This window comes from Salmo salar, chromosome 28 (assembly GCF_965601325.2).
Source record: "Salmo salar chromosome 28, fSalSal1, whole genome shotgun sequence".
In the NCBI taxonomy this organism is placed as follows: Eukaryota; Metazoa; Chordata; class Actinopteri; order Salmoniformes; family Salmonidae; genus Salmo; species Salmo salar.
Window position 1 is genome coordinate 18,880,519 of NC_138318.1, and position 20,266 is coordinate 18,900,784.

The 20,266-nt window shown below is 43.6% G+C and overlaps 1 protein-coding gene across 4 annotated transcripts; it reads left to right on the top strand.

The window, feature by feature from the left end:
* Positions 1–289: 289 nt before the first annotated feature.
* On the top strand, positions 290–18,619 carry lrrc45 (leucine rich repeat containing 45). Of its 4 annotated transcripts, XM_014179765.3 has the most exons (19): positions 336–412; positions 499–531; positions 1,331–1,807; positions 2,074–2,135; positions 2,251–2,321; positions 2,835–3,013; positions 4,706–4,834; positions 4,951–5,063; positions 5,256–5,320; positions 8,616–8,693; positions 12,807–12,942; positions 13,060–13,137; positions 13,247–13,358; positions 13,485–13,555; positions 13,661–13,753; positions 13,901–13,993; positions 14,157–14,330; positions 14,632–14,779; positions 14,992–18,619. In XM_014179765.3, the coding sequence occupies exons 3-19, from the start codon at positions 1,576–1,578 to the stop codon at positions 15,183–15,185; spliced, it is 2,028 nt and encodes a 675-aa protein (XP_014035240.1). In that variant the 5' UTR covers positions 336–412; positions 499–531; positions 1,331–1,575; the 3' UTR covers positions 15,186–18,619. The 4 variants fall into 4 exon arrangements, with proteins under 4 accessions (XP_014035238.1, XP_014035241.1, XP_014035239.1 ...); XM_014179763.3 differs by lacking the exon at positions 499–531 and having other exon boundaries at positions 290–412; XM_014179766.3 differs by lacking the exon at positions 499–531 and having other exon boundaries at positions 290–412; positions 5,256–5,314.
* Positions 18,620–20,266: the final 1,647 nt, after the last annotated feature.

Below are 20,266 nucleotides of genomic sequence, written 5' to 3' on the forward strand. Positions count from 1 at the left end.
ATTTTGATACCAGCAACTCTCCGGTTGCAAGCTCACTTCCTGACAGATTTTTCCTGTCAGACCCGGGATTCAAACTGGCAACCCTCCTGTTGCTGTCTCTCTGCACTAACTGCTAGGCTACGTGCCGCCATTAACATTACTTTCAGTTTACAGATGTTGAACAAAATGAGCGACTAAGCAACAACTGAGTCATTTCTTTAGAAAACATGATGAAAGGCAAGCACAGACAGTCTATAATGTTCCAAATAGAGCGCCAAGACTCCTCCATCGCGCGCGCTCCTCACAACTACACTTACCAGCATGCACTGCGCTTACGTACATATCAATCCGTTGTGAATTACACTTCCTGGTTACCTTCGCGCTAACTCAACCCACACTTGAAAACTTGCACCAGTCAACAACAACTAACAAGGTTTGATCTTTGCAAAAACCTTATAGCGATGTGATCTACAGTGTAAATTCCTCTCGTTTCATCTCTTGACTTTTGTTTTTTTAAAGCTAGGAAGCAAGATATTGCAGGAAGGTGAACAGGTAACGTTAGCTAGTTAGCTAAACAAGCTGCCAGTAACTACAGTACTGTAGTTAGCTAGTTAACGTTAATCTCATTGTTTACTAATAGAAACAGTGTCAGTTAGTCTATTAGCCATTACTCATGTTAACAGATTAGCTAACGTTACTGTACTACTGTAACAGCTAGCCTGTCAGCCATGGATAAGCTCATTTGTCAACAACAATAAGGTGGTGTTACTACTCATCCAACAATTTTCATCAACAATGTTTTGGTTAACCAGATAAACAGTGAACCACCCTGTGCTGCAACCTTAGTCTTACTATTTAAATAGCTAGCTAGTTAGGGAAATAGCTAGGTAACGTTAGCTAGATAAATCAGCAGTGGTGGCAGTTGCTGAAGGGCCATCATCACTAATTGGGAAGTGGACTGGCTTACTTCATCTTCTTCAGCCATGCATTATCTGCCAAAATCACTGAAAGAGATGATTGCTGCCTGCCTGATGTCACTTTTAGCTCTGAATGCATCCTAATTGATGTAGTGCTCAAAAGTAGGCTTTGACAATTCTGCACCAGCTGCTAGCTTGTTAATCATAGTTCTTGCTGTAATTTATGCAATGTTGATTATTGTAGCCAGTTCCAGTTGCTCAATGATGTAAATGACCATCTTACAAAGCTCTTGAGCTGATTTTATTATTATTATTATTATTTTAAGACATCCAAACCCCAGAGAGGGAGAGTAAAGGGCCTAGGAATGATGTGTAATTTATTTTGTATGTCAGACAGACATAGTCTAAGCTGAGTTTCCTCACTTGTCTCCCAGTTCACCCCACAGCTCCATCAGGCCAGGGCGACAGCACAGTGCTGGGCAGGATCGGAGGGTCCGGGAAGGAACAAAGAAAAACTGAAGAGGAAAAGAAGGGGTGTGTCGGTGGATGAGGGATTGAAGCAGCACAGAGAACCTGGAGTGGAACAGAGGGACTGAAAGCGAGGAGGAGAATACTAGTAACAAACGACAGAGGAGCTCAAAAGGAATCCAAACAGCTCTGAGACAGTGTACTGCCCAGTATGGAGGATTTCAGACGGACCTACCTGCGTCTGTGTAAGGAGGGGGGCGTGGAGCCCCAGGAGTCAGTGCTAGCTCAGCTCCAGGAGACCAGGGGAGTCGCAGCAGGATCCAGGCTGGACCTGAGGGGACACAGCCTGTCTGTAGACACCTGTGCCGTGCTGGGGAAGGTCCTCCACAAAGACACACTCTTCACCGAGCTGGCCCTCAGTGACTGCATGCTCACTGAGGAAGGTATGTGTTTGTTGGGTGGTAGTCGTGTGGGGATCTTTCTGTCTTTTTGTTACTGTGCTGACTGTGTGATACTGTATATATTTGAGCCATGAATGTACTATGAATCCTATAGGGCTTTTGCTACTGCTGCACAAAGATTATATAGCTAGAACTGTTTGCTTTGTTGCTGCTGTTTAGTTACATTGTTATAATGCTTAGATAACACTTTTATAGCAATGCTTTGATAACACTTGCTCCTGACTGCCACTTGTCTTTGTCATGTCCAGGTGCCAAGCTGCTCCTGAATGGGCTGTGTGCCAACACTACTGTTAAAGTCCTGGATCTGAAGGTAAGGACTATCAGAGGTCTCAACACACTGCAGACCACTTGACCAGTCTGAGTTGGGGTGGCCAGTCTGACTTGACAAATTTCAATTTGATCATATATTTTCTATTTGCTGTCAGGGAAATAACTTGAGATCAACAGGAGCTGAGGCTTTAGGGAAGCTGTTGGTGAGAAACAAGACACTGTGCAGGTGAGTTGGTTAGTGAACTAGTAGCAAGCTAGATCATTCAATTAACTTTTTGGTAGAAATTTCTATTGAAATGTCTATGAAACATGGCTAAGCGTTCAGGTATGTTAAGATTACTTCAGTTATAATCCCTCTATTTTCTTCTGTGAGCGTAGGGCGGCACTCAAATTGGCCCAGGTTTGGCCGGGGTAGGCCGTCATTGGTTCCCTTAGCAATGCAGTATCGTTGTGTATGCACAACTCATGCTGGTCCCAGAAGAAAACCTGGACGACTCTGGGCCAATTTGAGTGCCGCCCTACGCTCACAGAAGAAAATAGAGGGATTATAACTGAAATAATAACTCTTAACTGACTTGCCTAGTTAAATAAAGATTACATTTAAAAATATATATATTCTTAAATAAATAAAAAGTATCCCTCTATTTTCTTCTGGGACCAGCATGAGTTGTGCATACACAACGATACTGCATTGCTAAGGGAACCATAACCCAAGCTAAGGTTGTTGTGTTGGACACAGGCTGGTGTTGGAGTGGAATGCGTTGGGGATGTGGGAGGAGGCGTTCTCAGTGTTCTGTGAGGGTTTGGCCACCAACGCCTGTCTAACCCAGCTGGACCTGCGCAACAACCAGATCAACCACCAGGGGGCCTCAGAGCTCTGCCTGGCCCTCAAGCGGAACAGCACCCTGCAGGAACTGGGTCAGTGGGTGTAGGGTGAAGTTACTTTTTAGATGCTGATTTTAGGTCAGTTTTGCATTTCCCCCACAAATGGTTAAGTTTAGGATGGGGGTAGACGAAGCTGATCCTAGATCTGTACGTAGGGAAAACTTCACAAAGGAGCGCCTCACATTGGAAATGACTCAATACAGCCAAGATCACTAGAGTCAAGATTCAACTAGAGTAGTCGGGGTGTGCATCTTTCTCTTTCAAGACGATTCAATATCTATCTAGATGCATGGGCACCGATACAGGAACGATACGTTTTAGTTTGAAGCGATTCAATGCGATTTGATTAGAGGAAAGAATCGATTCGGTTAGATGCGATACGATTCGATGTACTAACATTTGTTGCATAAACGCATTCATTTTCCATTCTAAATTAAAATCAGCTGCTGATGGAGCTCATAAGCTGAGCCTCTGAGCTGTATATGTCCTTTGGGTGGTGGACCATTCTTGATACACACTGGAAACTGTTGAGCGTGAAAAACCCAGCAGCGTTGCAGTTCTTGACACAAACCAGTGCGCCTGGCATCTACTACCATACCCCGTTCAAAGGCACTTAAATATTTTGTCTTGCCTATTCACCTTCTGACACACATGCACAATCCATATCCCAATTGTCTCAAGGCTAAAAAAGAAATCCTTATTTAACCTGTCTCCTCCCCTTCATCTACAATGATTGAAGTGGATTTAGCAAGTGACATCAATAAGGGATCATGGCTTTCACCTGGTCAGTCAATGTCATGGAAAAAGCAGGTGTTCTTAATATTTTGTATACTCAGTGTAGATCTGTCATTCTCGTTGAAAGCTAGTCTAAGAAGCAGTAGATCGGTTGTATGCGCACTATTTCTATGCTTCCCGTTCTTTAGTTTCATTTTTGAGTCTTTTACTTTTGGTTTTGTACACTAGCTGAAAATACAATAGTTTTGGTTATGGAAACGCAGCCATTTAGATTGTACAATGATTCTCTACACAATGACTGCTTGTTTTGTCACATAAACGGAAATTAGCGTGTAGTTTGACTAGGCTACTGATATGGCCTGGGGTTGTTCGGCATGCAAAATGACTTGTAGATCAATGACTGTTAACACAATGACATGCTTAGTTCCACACTGAAGAAGAGGATGCAGTTGTCACAAAAGATGAGCAGTTTTTCGGAAGGTAGAAAGAAAGTAATTTGTCCAAAACATTTTAGTGAACCGGCGATTCGTAATGTTTGAATGGATTTCCTGACTGATGCATGCTACATTTCGATCGGTTTGGGGTCCGGACCGATGCACTCATGTCTTAAACATTTGAACCGGGACTGATGGGTATTGTGAATCATTACATCCCTGTAGAGTAGACCAAAGCCTTGTCTGAAAACAACCCAGAAGCTATTCTCCTAGCACCTACACCTTTGGTGTCACTGTCTTCACAACTGAAAGAACCAGAGAGGTGTAAGCAATATGGTCCCCAGAGCCCATGAGAAAGCAAGGTCATCACCATATTGCTTACACCCATTCAATACCTTCAGAACCAAAAATATCACATTTTGGTGGCTAGGATACAGGCTGGAACTAGATTTTTTTCTGGGAGACTGGGTCCGTGAACAATGTACCATTTGATGCCTAGACAGCATAGGTGTCATGGTTCTCTCTCTGGTCTGGTGCCTGTGTTGTGGTTGTATAGATGTGAGGTGGAACAACATTGGTCTGCTGGGTGGCCGGTCCTTCCTGGAGGCTCTACAGCAGAACAGGACCCTGACACACCTGGAGATGGCTGGAAACAACATCCCCAGCGACACACTCAAAGCCCTCGGTAAGCTGTTTGTGTGTGTGTCTGTCTGTCTAAGCTTGTGTGTTGCTGAACGTCTGTTATTGTAATGTTTTTGATTAAAGTAACCACCCCCCACCTATCGTCTCCTCCCTCCATAGAGCAGGCGATGGATCATAACTCGGACAGGCAGTCCACTATGAGAGAGAGCCGCAGCAGAACCCAAGTCCTCAGCAAGGAGATCCAGATCCTCAAGGAGGAGAAGGGACGCCAGGTATGGAGCTGCTGGGAAATGGAGTTCTCCTCCTTGTAGAACTGTAAGGGGAGGGACAAGGGAATAGCACTGCACATAATATACTATATCTTGGTTTATTATTTACCATTTTATGTTTAGAAATGTGTGTGCAGATGAACAAGAAGCCCTGTATGTAAGATATTTATGTTGCCTTTCCCTCTCTCCCTTTAGTTCCTGAGTCTGATGGAGACCATAGACAAACAGAGAGACGAGATGGGCCGAAGCACCAGGTCAGCGTGAGTGGTACAATAAGACTAGCCTTGACTGTTTCTGCATCAACAATAATAAGAAAAATAATAACAATAGCAACGTTATTGTGTTGACAACAGGACTTGTCTGGCTAGACAATGAGAACTTGGCTTAAAAGCAGAAACAGATTGGCACCCAGGCTAACATAAGTCATGTAGCTACAGTGCATTCGGAAAGTATTCAGACCCCTTGACCTTTTCCACATTTTGTTGTGTTACAGCCTTATTCTAAAATTGATAAAATTATTTATTTTTCTCATCAATCTACACACAATACCCTATAATGACAAAGCAAAAACATGTTTTTAGACATTTTAAAAATGTCTAAAAAACTAAAATGTAAATATTAAATTTACATAAGTATTCAGACCCTTTTACTCAGATGAAGCACCTTTGGCAGAGATTAGGGCCTCGAGTCTTCTTGGTATGACGCTACAAGGTTGGCACACCTGTATTTGGGGAGTTTCTCCCATTCTTCTCTGCAGATCCTCAAGCTCTGTCAGGTTGAATGGGGATCATCGCTGCACAGCTATTTTCAGGTCTCTCTAGAGATGTTCGTTTAGAGAAGTCCGGGCTCTTGCTGGGCCACTTAATGAAATTCAGAGACTTGTCCTGAAGCCACTCCTGTGATGTCTTGGCTGTGTGCTTAGGGTTGTTGTCCTGTTGGAAGGTGAACTTTTGCCCCAGTCTGAGGTCCTGAGCGCTCTGGAGCAGGTTTTCATCAAGGATCTCTCTGTACTTTGCTCCGTTCATCTTTCCCTCGATCCTGACTAGTCTGCCAGTCCCTGCCGCTGAAAAACATCCTCACAGCATGATGCTGCCACCACCATGCTTCACCGTAGGAATGGTGCCAGGTTTCCTCCAGACGTGATGCTTGGCATTCAGGCCAAGGAGTTCAATCTTGGTTTCATCAGACCAGAGAATCTTGTTTCTCATGGTCTGAGAGTCCTTTAGGTGCCTTTTGGAAAACTCCAAGTGGGATGTCAAGTGCCTTTTACTGAAGAGGGTCTTCTGTCTGGCCACAACCATAAAGGCCTGATTGATGGAGTGCTGCAGAGATGGTTATCCTTCTGAAAGGTCCTCCCATCTCCACAGAGGAAATCTGAAGCTCTGTCAGAGTGACCATCGGGTTCTTGGTCACCTCCCTGACCAAGGCCCTTCTCCCCCAATTGCTCAGTTTGGTCGGGTGGCCAGCTCTAGGAAGAGTCTTGGTAGTTCCAAACTTCTTCCATTAAGAATGGTGGAGGCCACTGTTTTCTTGGGAACTTTCAATGCTGCAGAAAATTGTTGGTACCCTTCCCCAGATCTGTGCCTCGACACAATCCTGTCTCGGAGCTCATGGCTTGGTTTTTGCTTTGAAATGCGCTGTCAACTGTGGGACCTTTTTATATAGACAGGTGTGTGCCTTTCCAAATCATGCCCAATCGATCAGAGTCCACCTGTGGTAAATTCAATTAAGTTGTAGAAACATCTCAATCAATGGAAACAGAATACATCTGAGCTAAATTTAGAGTCTCAGAGCAAAGGGTCTGAATACTTATTTACATAATGTATTTCTGTTTAAAAAACAATGTAATTATAAAAACCTGTTTTCGCTTTGTCATTATGGGGTGTGTAGATTGAGTTTTTTTTTTAAATGTAATCATTTTAGAATAAGGTTGTAACTTAACAAAATGTGGAAAAAGGTAAGGGGTCTGAATACTTTCCAAATGCACTGTATATACAATATATAGACATACAGTGCTTTCAGAAAGTATTCACACCCTTTAACTTTTTCCACATTTTGTTGTTTTATGGACAGAATTTAAAATTGATTAAATTTAGATTTTGTGTAACTGGCGTACGTACAAAACCCCATAATGTCAAAGTGGAATTATGTTTTTAGATATTTTACTAAAAGCTGAAATGTCTTGAGTCAATAAGTATTCAACTCCTTTTGTTATGGTAAGTCTAAATACGTTCAGGAGTAAAAATGTGCTTAACAATTCGTATAATAAGTTGCATGGACTTTGCAATAATAGTGTTTAACATGATTTTTTTGAATGACAACCTCATCTCTGTACCCCACACATACAGTTATCTGTAAGGTCTCTCTATCGAGCAGTGAATTTCAAACACAAATTTAACCACAAAGACCAGGCAGGTTTTCCAATGCCTCACAAAGAATGGAACCTATTGGTGTGTGTGTGTGTAAATGTATATATGTATATGTGTATATATATAATTTTTTTATAAGCATACATTGAAAATCCCTTTGAGCATGGTGAAGTTATTAATTACACTTTGGATCTCAGTTGCTGGAGAGGAGGGAAACCACTCAGGGGTTTCACTATGAGGCCAATGGTGACTTTAAAACCGTTATAGAGTTTAATGGCTGTGATAGGAGAAAAGGATGGATCAACAACATTGTAGTTACTCCACAATACTAATCTAAATGACAGAGTGAACAGGAAGAAGCCTGTACAGAATACAAATATTCTAAAACATGCATCCTGTTTGCAATAAGGCACTAAAGTAAAACTGCCCCAAAATAAATCAACTTTATATCCTGAACACAAAGCGTTATGTTTGGGGTAAACACAACACATCATTGAGTACCACTCATATTTTCAAGCATGGTGGTGGCTGCATCATGTTATGGGTATGCTTGTCATTGGCAAGGACTAGGGAATCTTTAGGATAAAAATAAACGGAATAGAGCTAAGCACAGGCAAAATCCTAGAGGAAAACCTGGTTCAGTTTGCTTTCCAAGAGACACTGGGAGACTTTCACTTTTCAGCAGGACAATAACCTAAAACACAAGGCCAAATATACACTGGACAGTGAATGTTCCTGAGTGGCCTAGTTACAGTTTTGACTTAAATCGGCTTGAAAATCAATTGCAAGACTTGAAAATGGCTGTCTAGCTATCATCAACAACCAACTTGACAGAGCTTGAAGAATAAAAAAAGTAATAATTTGCAAATATTGTACAATCCAGGTGTGCAAAGCTCTTAGAGACTTACCCAGAAAGACTCAACTGTAATCACTGCCAAAGGTGATTCTGACATGTATTGACTCAGAGGTTGAATACTTATGTAAATGAGTGTTCTTTATTTTCAATACATTTGCAAACATTTCTAAAAACAGGTTTTTACTTTGTCATTATGGGCTATTGTGTGAAGATCTATTTAATACATTTTGAATTCAGGCTGTAACACAAAATGTGGAATAAGTCAAGGGGTATGAATACTTTCTGAAGGCTCTGTACATATTAATGACCCTGTGTTTCCCTCTCCTCCAGGACCACATCTATCCATGTGGGTCAGCTACAGGAGGCCCTGAACGAGAGGAAGTCTGTCGTCAACTCTCTCACAGCCAAGTAAGCAGGCCTCATCAGTCCATGTTTAAACTCCACATTCATCCTCAAGTCACATCAACAGGTGTAGACTTTACTGTGAAATGCTTACTTATGAGCCCTTTCTCAACAATGCACAGTTAAAAAGTAAGAAACATTTTTTTTTTTTAAAGAAGAAAGAAAGAAATAGTAATACAACAATAACGAGACTATATACAAGGAGAACCGGTACCAAGTCAATGTGCAGGGGTACGAGGTAGTGACTAGGCAATCATGATAGATAATAAACAGAGTAGCAGCAGCGTGTGTGAAAGTGTCTGTGTGTGTGGCGTCGATATCCGTGCGTGCGTGTCTGTGAGCGTATGTGTGTGTTGGAGTGTCAGTGTAGTACGTGTGAGTGTGGGTAGAGTCCAGTGAGGGCATAGAGCCATTGCAAGAGAGTTAGTGCAAGAAAACGTGGTTCGATGCAAATAGTCCGGGTAGCCATTTGATTAACTGTTTAGCAATCTTATGGCTTGGGGGTAGAAGCTGTCCAGGAGCCTTTCGGTCCCAGACGTGGATCTCCGGTACCACTTGCCTTGTGGTAGCAGAGAGAACAGTCTATGACTTGGGTAACTGGAGTTTTGACAATTTTTTGGGCCTTCCTCTGACACCACCTGGTATAGAGGTCCTGGATGGCAGGGAGCTCAGCCCCAGTGATGTACTGGGCTGTACACACTACTCTCTGTAACGCCTTACATGCTGACCACACCGCTCGTGTTACGTGCGTGAGTGTTGCAAAATACATTTCCACATACATGTTATTCAATCATTGCATCCACACTGCTCGCACTCGTCAACGAGCGTCTGCGCAGCCAGGTGCTAAAATAGAACTTGGTTCTATTTGTGACACTTGACGTGCTGCAAGTCCCGCCTCTACCAACTCCTCATTGTTTTTTGGGAGAATATACCCATGTGGGTGATTGAAAGATGAACTGAGGTCCACACTCCAGGCCAGTTGGTGGTGGTAATGCACCTTAAATTTGGTTGCCAACCACCATATAAAGTCAGAAGAAGAAGCTGAAGGAGGAGAGATTACTATAAACAAACTTGGTTTACCCTTTTATCTGTTGATTAATTGTCGGAGTAGAGGTAAAATAACAAGGTTCATATCCCAGGACAAATTAACAGCAAGCAAGCTAGCTAAATTACCATAAATGTTCAATGCTTTTCGACCCGTCCCAAATTAATATAGTTGATTCAGAGTTCGTTTTGAAATTTCAACCTGCGTGTCCTAGTCGCATCTGGTGTGTGTGGACAAAATAAACATGCGCGCACGCCCGGTGTAGTCAGCATGTTACGGTCGGATGCCAAGCAGTTGCCATACCAAGCGGTGATACAGCCAAGATGCTCTCAGTGGTGCAGCTGTAGAAGTTTGAGGATCTGAGGGCCCATGTCAAATCTTTTCAGACTCCAGAGGGAGCAGAGGCATTGTCGTGCCTTCTTCATGACTGTGTTGGTGTGTTTGGACCATGATAGTTCCTTAGTGATGTGGACACAGAGGAACTTGAAGCTGTTGATGTAAATGGGGGCGTGCTCGGCCCTCCGTTTCCTGTGGTCCACGATCAGCTCCTTTGTCTTGCTGACGTTGAGGGAGAGGTTGTTGTCTCTAACCTCCTCCCTATAAGCTGTTTCATCGTCGTCGGTGATTTGGCCTACCACTGTCGTGTCGTCTGCAAACTTAATGATGGTGTTGCAGTCGTGCGTGGGCACGCAGTCATGGACGAACAGGGAGTAGAGGAGGAGACTAAGCACGCACCCCTGAGGTGCCCTCGTGTTGAGGGTCAGCGTGGTGGATGTGTTGTTGCCTACCTTTACCACCTGGAGGTGGCCCGTCAGGAAGTCCAGGATCCAGTTGCAGAGGGAGGTGTTCAGTCGCAGGATCTTTAGCTTAGTGATGAGCTTGGATGGCACTATGGTGTTGAACGCTGAACTGTAGTTATTGAACAGTATTCTCTCACAGGTTTTCTTTTTGTCCAGATGGGGAAGGGCAGTGTGGAGTGCAATAGAGATTGCGTCATCTGTGGATCTTTTGGGGTGGTATGTGAATTGGAGTGGCTCCAGGGTGTTTAGGATTATGGTGTTGATGTGAGCCATGACCAGCCTTTCAAAGCATTTCATTCGCACAGATGTAAGTGCTACGGTGCGATAGTCATTTAGACAGGTTACCTTGGCGTTCTTGGGCACAGGGAATATGGTGGTCTGTTTGAAACATGTAGGTATTACATACTGGGTCAGGGAGAGTTTGAAAATGTCAGTGAAGAGACTTGCCAGCTGGTCAGCGCATGCTCTGAGTACATGTCCTGGTAATCCGTCTGGCCCTGCGGCTCTGTGAATGTTTAGCTGTTTAAAGGTCTTACTCACACAGTCGTCCGGAACAGCTGGTGCTCTCATGCATGGTTCAGTGTTGCTTGCCTCAAAGTGAGCATAGATGGTATTTAGCTTGTCTGGTAGGCTTGCATCACGGGGCAGCTCGCGGCTGGGCTTCCCTTTGTAAACCGTGATGGTTTGCAAGACCTGCCACATCCAACCAGCGTCGGAGCCGGTGTAGCAAGACACTTTGCATTTGTTTGATAGCTCGTTGGGGGGCGTAGTGGAATTTCTTATAAGCGTCCGGTATAGTGTCCCGCTCCTTGAAAGAAGCAGCTCTTGCCTTTAGCTCAGTGCAGATGTTGCCTGTAATCCATGGCTTCTGGTTGGGGTATGTACGTACTCGTTACTGTGGGGACGACATCGTTGATGCACTTATTAATGAAGCCGATGACTGATGTGGTAAACTCCTCAATGCCATCGGATGAATCCTGGACCATATTCCAGTCTGTGCTAGCAAAACAGTCCTGTAGTTTAGCATCCGCTTCATCAAATCATTTCCGTACTGAGTGCGTTACTGGTACTTCCTACTGTCTATGTTCAGATCTACAATGATTAGAAGATGTTTGAGCCACATGTAAATATATGAGAATTTAACTAATATGAGTCTTAGGTGGAAGTTCCTCACCTTCCATATCTTGTTTTAAATCTCATCACCACATCTCCTTATCTTAATGAGATACTGACGCTGTGACTAGAAGAAACCCATGTTGAATTTTTAATCAGGCACTTACAAAGACAGCTATTTTTGGTTCTCAGGTAGAGGACCCTGGCAGGGGGCTATATATATACATGATGACCCACTTCAGTCCCCTCTCCCTCAGGGCTCATTCATACATGACACAGGTACTACTGTACCTCTGGATAAACCCTGTTGAGGGTGGCTTCCACTCTGTCTTAGATATACACTACTGTTCAAAAGTTTGGGGTCACTTAGAAATGTCCTTGTTTTAGAAAGAAAAGCACATTTTTTGTCCATTAAAATAACATAAAATGTATCAGAAATACAGTTTAGACATTGTTCATGTTGTAAATGACTATTGTAGCTGGAAACAGCTGATTTTTAATTGAATATCTACATAGGCGTACAGAGGCCCATTATCAGCAACCATCACTCCTGTGTTCCAATGGCACGCTGTGTTAGCTAATCCAAGTTTATCATTATAAAAGGCTAATTGATCATTAGAAACCCTTTTTGCAATTATGTTAGCAAAGCTGAAAACTGTTGTTCTGATTAAAGAAGCAATAAAACTGGCCTTTAGACTAGTTGAGTATCTGGAGCATTAGCATTTGTGGGTTCGATTACAGGCTCAAAATGGCCAGAAACAAAGAACTTTCTTCTGAAACTCGTCAGTCTATTCTTGTTCTGAGAAATGAAGGCTATTCCATGCGAGAAATTGCCAAGAAACTAAAGATTTCGTACAACGCTGTGTACCACTCCCTTCACAGACAGCGCAAACTGTCTCTAACCAGAATAGAAAGAGGAATGGGAGGCCCTGGTGCACAACTGAGCAAGTTGAGGACTTGTGAGGCGTCTGTTTCTCAAACTAGACACTAATGTACTTGTCCTCTTGCTCATATTGTATAAATGGAACGGATGGTAACAGTTCACTTGAGCTGTCTGTAATAAGGCCTACATAACACTGTCATAACCAGATGTTTCAGCCACATAGACACACGCACACACACACTCTCACAGACACACACCTGACCATTCTGTGTGTCTAGATTCCAGATGACGGAGGCAGCACTGGCCATGTCGGAACAGAAGAACCACAACCTGGGAGAGCTGCTGACCAGAGTGAAGACTGAGAAAGACGAGCAGAGAGAACGACAGAGCAGGGAGAGGAAGAAGGAACAAGAGGTATGAATGGAGGGAAGGTACTCGGGAAGGTACTCGGGAGGGGGGACTGACGTACAGATGGTCTGGTTAAGATGTATGTGAGCTTAACGTTGTGGCGTGTGTGTTTTGGTTCTGCAGGACAGTGCTCTGAGGGAAGGGAAGCTTCTCAGAGAGATGAACAGCATGTCAGAGACAAACGTACAGCTCAAGAATAAGGTATGAAGTTGTGTGGGCGCTTATGTGTATGAATATAATGTTCGTGTTTTTGATGCAGTACCTAAGCTGTTTATGGAGTCAGTCTCTCTTTATCTGTGTGTGTGTTTAGTTGGAGAAGATGGAGAGCAGGTGTAAGTCTCAGCAGGACCAGATTTTTGAGCTGAAGCAGGAGCTCACCAACAGCACAGCAGAGCTAAAGCTACGGCTAGCACAGGCAGAAGGTACACACACACACACACACACACACACACACACACACACACACACACACACACACACACACACACACACACACACACACACACACACACACACAGAGTATACTCAATCTCTTTTCTCCCCCTCAGAGCGTTTGGAGATGGAGAAGAAGAGATCTAAACAGTCTCTGGAGGACATGGATAACCTTCGACAGAAAGAGGTAGAGAAGACAACCTGCTGTCTGACCATGTCTCTCACTAAATATACAACAGACTCTCTCTTTTTCCCTCTATTGAGTGTACATTGTGGGTTTGTGTGCGTGTAGGTGGACCATGTGAATCGTCACCTTGACGAGAGTGAGAGGGCTCTACAGGACCGGATCCTCAAACTGGAGGGACAGCGGATACAGCTGGAGGAGGTCAGCTCTTTATATTGGATATTTTTGATAATGTATTGCCTTCAGTAAATCACAATTAAATTCCAATGAACATTATGTGACACAAGATCCCTATAGATGACAGTACGGAGGTGTAACTGTGTCTCTCTGTCCTGAACTGTCTTGTAGGAGTTGAGCAGGGCCAAGGCAGCCTGTGTTACAGAGAGAGCCCAGGCAGAGGAGGAACTGGGGAAGGTGCGGGTACAGGTTCGCCTGGAGGAGGTACTTTATACACCTGTTGTAGAACAACTCAATGTAATAGGTTACAAACTGTGTTTGTTTGTCCGGGTCTCTGTGTATCAGTGTGTGTGCCTGACATTTGGAAAAGCAGTAACAATGTGAGGATTCAACTCTTTCTTCTCTCTCCCCTCCTCTGTCTGAGCAGCAGCAGCGTGTGAGTGGGTTAGAGGAGAAGCTGCGTGGGTTGCGTCAGTCCCGTGATGAGTCCCAGAGCCACTGTTCCCAGCAGAAACAGACCATAGCTGAGCTGCAGGCTCGTAGCGGACAGCAGAGCATCGAGACAGACGGACTACGACGCAGGATAGAGGAGCTGCAGCAGGTCAGATTGGGAATGTGTCAGAGAGACCACTGGCACAAAACAACCAACTATACACACTGAAACAATACCTAGATCAAGTACAGTGTAGTTGTCTTACATTTGTCTGGGACAATTTGATGCTTATAACTGATTTCTACTGATTGATATAATCAGGTTGGTGAATTCTCAGCACTGAATGATGTTCATATGAGTAAGGGCAGAGACAACGTCGTGTGGGAGTTGTATGTTTACTGGGATGATAATATTTGCGCTTTGGTGTAATTAATGTAGAGAATTTGTCCCCCCCCCCCCCCCCCTCCAGGAGTTGTCTGGTAAGGACCAGGAGAAGGTTGCGGAGGTGAGTCGGGTCAGGGTGGAGCTACAGGAGCAGATGGGACACCTGCAGGCTGAGAGGACCGCACAGGGAGGACTGAAGGAGAAGATAGCTGCTCTTGAGAGAGAGATGAAAGGTATGCACATTCTCCTCCTCTCCCTGTCAGACACTCTCTCTCCCATCTCCTCTCTTCATCCTACCTCTGTCCTCTTTTCTACATAAGGCCCATCTCACCCTTTCTCCCTCGCCTCTCACCTGTCCTCCCTCTCTGTTTTACAGTTTACATAATTTGTTGACACACTTGAAGCAACCCGTATTTGTTCTGTGTATGTGTCTTGTCTACCACAGTGCTGGCCAGTAACCACAGAGAGGCCATCCTGGACAAGGAGAGTGAGATATCATCTCTGTTTGAGAAGCTGCGACTGAGAGAGGCAGAGATCCAGAGGATGAGAGAGGACGAGGCTCAGAGAGCTAGCTTCCTCCAGAACGCTATACTCACATACGTACAGGGGTCACCGCTGCACTACAGTCCTAAGAAATGACCTCTGACTTCTAACCTTTGACCCTTCCCATCCTTATGTAGGGACTAAGTACAGGGGTCACCACTTTGGTTCTGCCATCCCAAGAAATAACCTCTGACCCCGAACCCCTGTCCCATTTACCCCTACAACCTTGTGCCCATACACCCTCACAAGTGTGGGACACTAAAGTGACCCAAACCTTTCTATTCCACCCATACTCCATGTGTTCCTTTCCGGTCTTTCCCCCTCTCCCCTTTGGTCCCTCCAAACCACCCCAGCACAAAATATCAACAGCACAGATATTCACCTCTAGACATCCTCAGCTTCGGGTGTACAGTGCATTCGTAAAGTATTCAGACCCCTTGACTTTTTCCACATTTTGTTACGTTATATAGCCTTATTCTAAAATTGATTCAATTGTATTTTTCCCCATCAATCTACACACACTACCCCATAATGACAAAGCAAAAACAGGTTTTTCCAAATACAAAACTGAAATATCACATTTACATAAGTATTCAGACCTTTAACTCAGTACTTTTTTGAAGCACCTTTGTCAGCGATTACAGCCTCGAGTCTTCTTGGGTATGACGCTACAAGCTTGGCACACCTGTATTTGGGGAGTTTCTCCCATTCTTCTCTGCAGATCCTCTCAAGTTCTGTCAGGTTGGATGGGGAGCGTGCTGCACAGCTATTTTCAGGTCTCTCCAGAGATGTTCAATTGGGTTCAAGACCAGGCTCTGGCTGGGCCACTCAAGAACATTGAGAGTCTTGTCCCGAAGCCGCTCTTGAGTGTATGCTTAGGGTCGTTGTCCTGTTGAAAGGTGAACATTCGCCCTAGTCTGAGGTCTCTGTACTTTGGTCTGTTCATCTTTCCCTCGATCTTCACTAGTCTCCCATTCCCTGCCACTGTAAAACACCCCCACAGCATGATGCTGCCACCACCATGCTTCACCGTAGGGATGGTGCCAGGTTTCCTCCAGACGTGACGATTGGCATTCAGGCCAAAGCGTTCAATCTTGGTTTCATCAGACCAGAGAATCTTGTTTCTCATGGTCAGAGTCCTTTAGGTGTCTTTTGGCAAACTCCAAGCGGGCTGTCATGTTCCTTTTTACTGAGGAGTGGCTTCTGTCTGGCCGCTCTACCATAAAGGCCTGATTGGTGAAGTGCTGCAGAGATGGGAGAACCTTCCAAAAGGACAACCATCTCCACAGAGGAACTCTAGAGCTCTGTCAGAGTGACCATCGGGTTCTTGGTCACCTCCCTAACTAAGGCCCTTCTTCCCCGATTGCTCAGTTTGGCCGGGCGACTATCTCTAGGAAGAGACTTGGTGCTTCCAAACTTCTTCCATTTAAGAATGATGGAGGCCACTGTGTTCTTGGGGACCTTCAGTGCTGCAGAAATGTGTTGGTACCCTTCCCCAGATCTGTGCCTCGACACAATCCTGTCTCGGAGCTCTACAGACAATTCCTTTGACATCATGGCTTGGTTTTTGCTCTGACATGCACTGTCAACTGTGGGACCTTATATAGACAGGTGTTTGCCTTTCCAAATCATGTCAAATCAATTGAATTTACCACAGGTGGACTCCAAGTTGTAGAAACATCTCAAGGATGATCAATGGAAACAGGATGAACCTGAGCTAAATTCCTAGTCTCATAGCAAAGGGTCTGAATACTTATGTAAATATGGTACTTCTGTTTTTTATTTATAATACACTTGCAAAATAAATAAGAAAGTAACTTTTTTCTTTGTCATTATAGGGTGTTTTGTGTAGATTGATGAGGGGAAAAAACGATTTCATCCATTTTAGAATAAGGAGGTGACCTAACAAAATGTCAAAAAAGTAAAGGGGTCTGAATACATTCTGAATACACTGTAGTTTCTCTCAGACTCAGTCCGGGATAGTAATAAACTGTTGTGTTCACAAGCTACTTACACCAGGTTTTAAGATGTGCTCATCGATATCAATGACTGACAGTTATTACATATCACAATCCTTGAAGCTTTTATGGTTGTACAAATCAAGTGAAATTGAATGGTGTGTGATTAGAGCTGTGACAGTCATAATATTTTGTCAGATGGTTATTGTAATGCAAAAGACTGCCTGTCCCACTGGTAATTGACCATTAATTAACATCTCCAGGCGTGCCTTTGGAACATCAACATTTTAAAAAGTCTAAGTCAATTTACTATACACCATCAGAATAAATCCATTATTTATTTTAGTCAGGTCAAAAGAAAAGGTATTTCAGAATATCAGTTGACCTACTGTAACTTATGTTATCTGGCTTTGCTCCGTGCCGTAGGCTGTAGGCTTGTTCATTTAGATGACAAGATATGCTTAGAAATCCTGTGCCATTATTTTATGATTTTATAGTAATAAGAATATAATTGAACTTAGCAGAATAAAATAGAAATATATTTTTCACATTACAGAGCGACTGCGCATATGAAGTGACTATGTTGAGCGTGAAAGTGATCTTTTGAAACAACAGGTCTTTACTATGTAAAATTACTTTTGAATTTAGAATGGCCCGTTATCAAATGGACAGAAAGAGGAGCAGGGGTAAAAGTAGATGTCATCTGTATGCACTGGAATAGCGAATGAAGGCCACGCGCTTTCTTGCCAGTCCGTTTTGTAATCTACTTCGGTTTTATAGCAGAGAATGTGCTTAATATGAGCAGCTGAGAAATAAATATTACTCTTATTTCACTCCATGCATCAACCACTGTTTGAGAAGCATGCTCTCACTGCCCCATTAGGTGATATTCCGCCCAAACGCTTTATGCCATGGGCTCTCCAACCCTGGTCCTGCAGCTACCCAGTGCTTAATTTGGGAAACCAAGTGAAATCTGTTCGGGAACATCGATAATAACATGTTTTCGCAACGAATCGTAATTTTAATTCAGGTTTCTTTTTTTCGGGTTTGGGCTCATAAGCCTATGCAAATGCAGAAGCTCTAAAATATGTATGGGTGTATTAAATGAAATCACTGTCCATTTTGTTGTGTTAGGCTTTGAAACAACATCCACAACAACCACTTACTGTTTCAACCTGCTGTTGAACTTCTTTCTTCAAATTGATCATCACAGTGAGGTGAGTTTTAAAGTACTATAGGCCTACTGTTTTGATGTGTTTGATGTGTTTTTCGATTGCATTTGCATTGATGTCAGAGTGGTTAGAGGGACACTAGAGCTCTGAGTACCAGGCCATTAGTGACCTGATGGTAGTGTTATGTCCAGAGTACATAAAAGGAGATTACCATGACTCAACCTTCACATGGAATTTTACTGCGGTCTTGACTCATGACTGCAGGTGTGGCAGTAATATGGTCACCACAACAGCCCTATGTGTGATGTACATTTTTCTATGTGTTTATATGGTTTTTGCACTGCAGTTTTGGGATTGGTACTGCGTTTTTTTTTCTCAATAAAAACTTGTTTTTTGTTAAGTTTAGGCTAAATTGTTTAGTCATAAATCAACAAGATTCCATTTTTTTAATCAATGGTTGTCAATGGTTGTCAAAAGTACAGCTTTTGATATTGTCAGGAAGAGTGGGGTTTGCCCGATTACACAAGCTGGCAATGTGTAAACACACAACAAAACAGCATGTTTCAGATGCTTTCAGTGTCTCTGGCATTCTAGTCTACAAGCGTTCAGGCAAGAGGATGGTTAAAGACAGCGGCCACCTGTAGTCTCTTGCGGCGGTGTGGGCGAGTAGGCACTCTGTCTTCCAAACTGCTCCACTTGAGTGAGGTCCAGCCTGCACTCTTGTGCCAGTCAGTGGATTAGGGAATGCTTTACAGGTGTACTGATTAGTAATCCTGCACAGTTGTGTTGGGTGAGCAGAGCTGTAGCACTGTCTTCTGTTGGCCTGGTGCTGAAGGTAGTGCAGCCTTCCACAGTGCTGCAGCCAGTGCCGCTGTCCATGGTGCTGAAGTGAGCACACCTCTCTCCTGTGCTGATGTGGGTGGCTCTGTCCATGGTGCTGCACTGGGAATCCTTCAGCCACACCTATGCCCATGCCTTTCATAGTGCCACAGATATCGTTGATCGTAACTTATTTCTGAAATGTAGGTGTTATGGATTTACATCCTCTGCCTTATCATGGAAGAGAGTTACCTATCTAATAAAACACAGAGGGTTTTCTATAATGGAAGCCTCTAATGCAAATTCGGTTGAGTGTGGTGTACCGCAGGGCAGCCGACTTAGACCATTATTATTTTCTGTTTTTACTGATGACCTTCCAATGACCTTGAATAAAGCCTGTGTGTCTATGTAAGCTGACGACTCAACTGTATAGACGTCAGCTACGACAATACAAAATATAACTGACACCCTTAACATAGAGCTCCAGTCAGTTTAAGAATAGCTAACTAGCAATAGGCTGCTACTAAATATCTCAAACTAAAAGCATTGTTTTTGGGACAAGTCACTCAACCCTAGATAGCAAGTTATCATGGTCAAAACATACACAGTGTACAAAACATAAGGAACACCTTCCTAATATTGAATTGCACTTCCTTTTTGCCCTCAGAACAGCCTCAATTTATCAGGTCATGGACTGTACAAGGGGTTGAAAGCGACTCACAAGGATGCTGGCCCATGTTGACTCCAATGCTTACCACAGTTGTGTCAAGTGGCTGGATATCCTTTGGGTGGTGGACCATTCTTGATACACACAGGAAACTTTTGAGCATGAAAAACATTACAGTTCTTGACACGCTCAAACCAATACACATGGCACCTACTAACATACCCCATTCAAAGGCACTTACATCTTTTGTCTTGCCCAATCACGCCCTATGAATGGCACACATGCACACTCTATCTCTCATTTGTCTCAAGGCTTGAAAATCTCCTGCCCATCAGATCAAATGTTATTAGTCACATGTCAATGTATAGGGGCACCGGTTAGTTGAGGTAATATGTACATGAAGGTAGAATTATTAAAGTGACTATACATAGATGATAACAACAGAGTAGCAGCGGTGTAAAATATGGGGAGGGGTGGGGGGGGGGGGCAATGCAAATAGTCTGGGTAGCCATTTGATTAGCTGTTCAGGAGTCTTATGGCTTGGGGGTAGTAGCTGTTTAG

Coding starts and splice junctions, on each gene's coding strand:
- lrrc45 (XM_014179763.3), top strand. CDS start 1,576: ATGGAGGATTTCAGACGGACCTACCTGCGTCTGTGTAAGGAGGGGGGC. Junction 2,136..2,250: donor TTAAAGTCCTGGATCTGAAG/GTAAGGACTATC, acceptor ATTTGCTGTCAG/GGAAATAACTTGAGATCAAC. Junction 14,331..14,631: donor GGATAGAGGAGCTGCAGCAG/GTCAGATTGGGA, acceptor CCCCCCCTCCAG/GAGTTGTCTGGTAAGGACCA.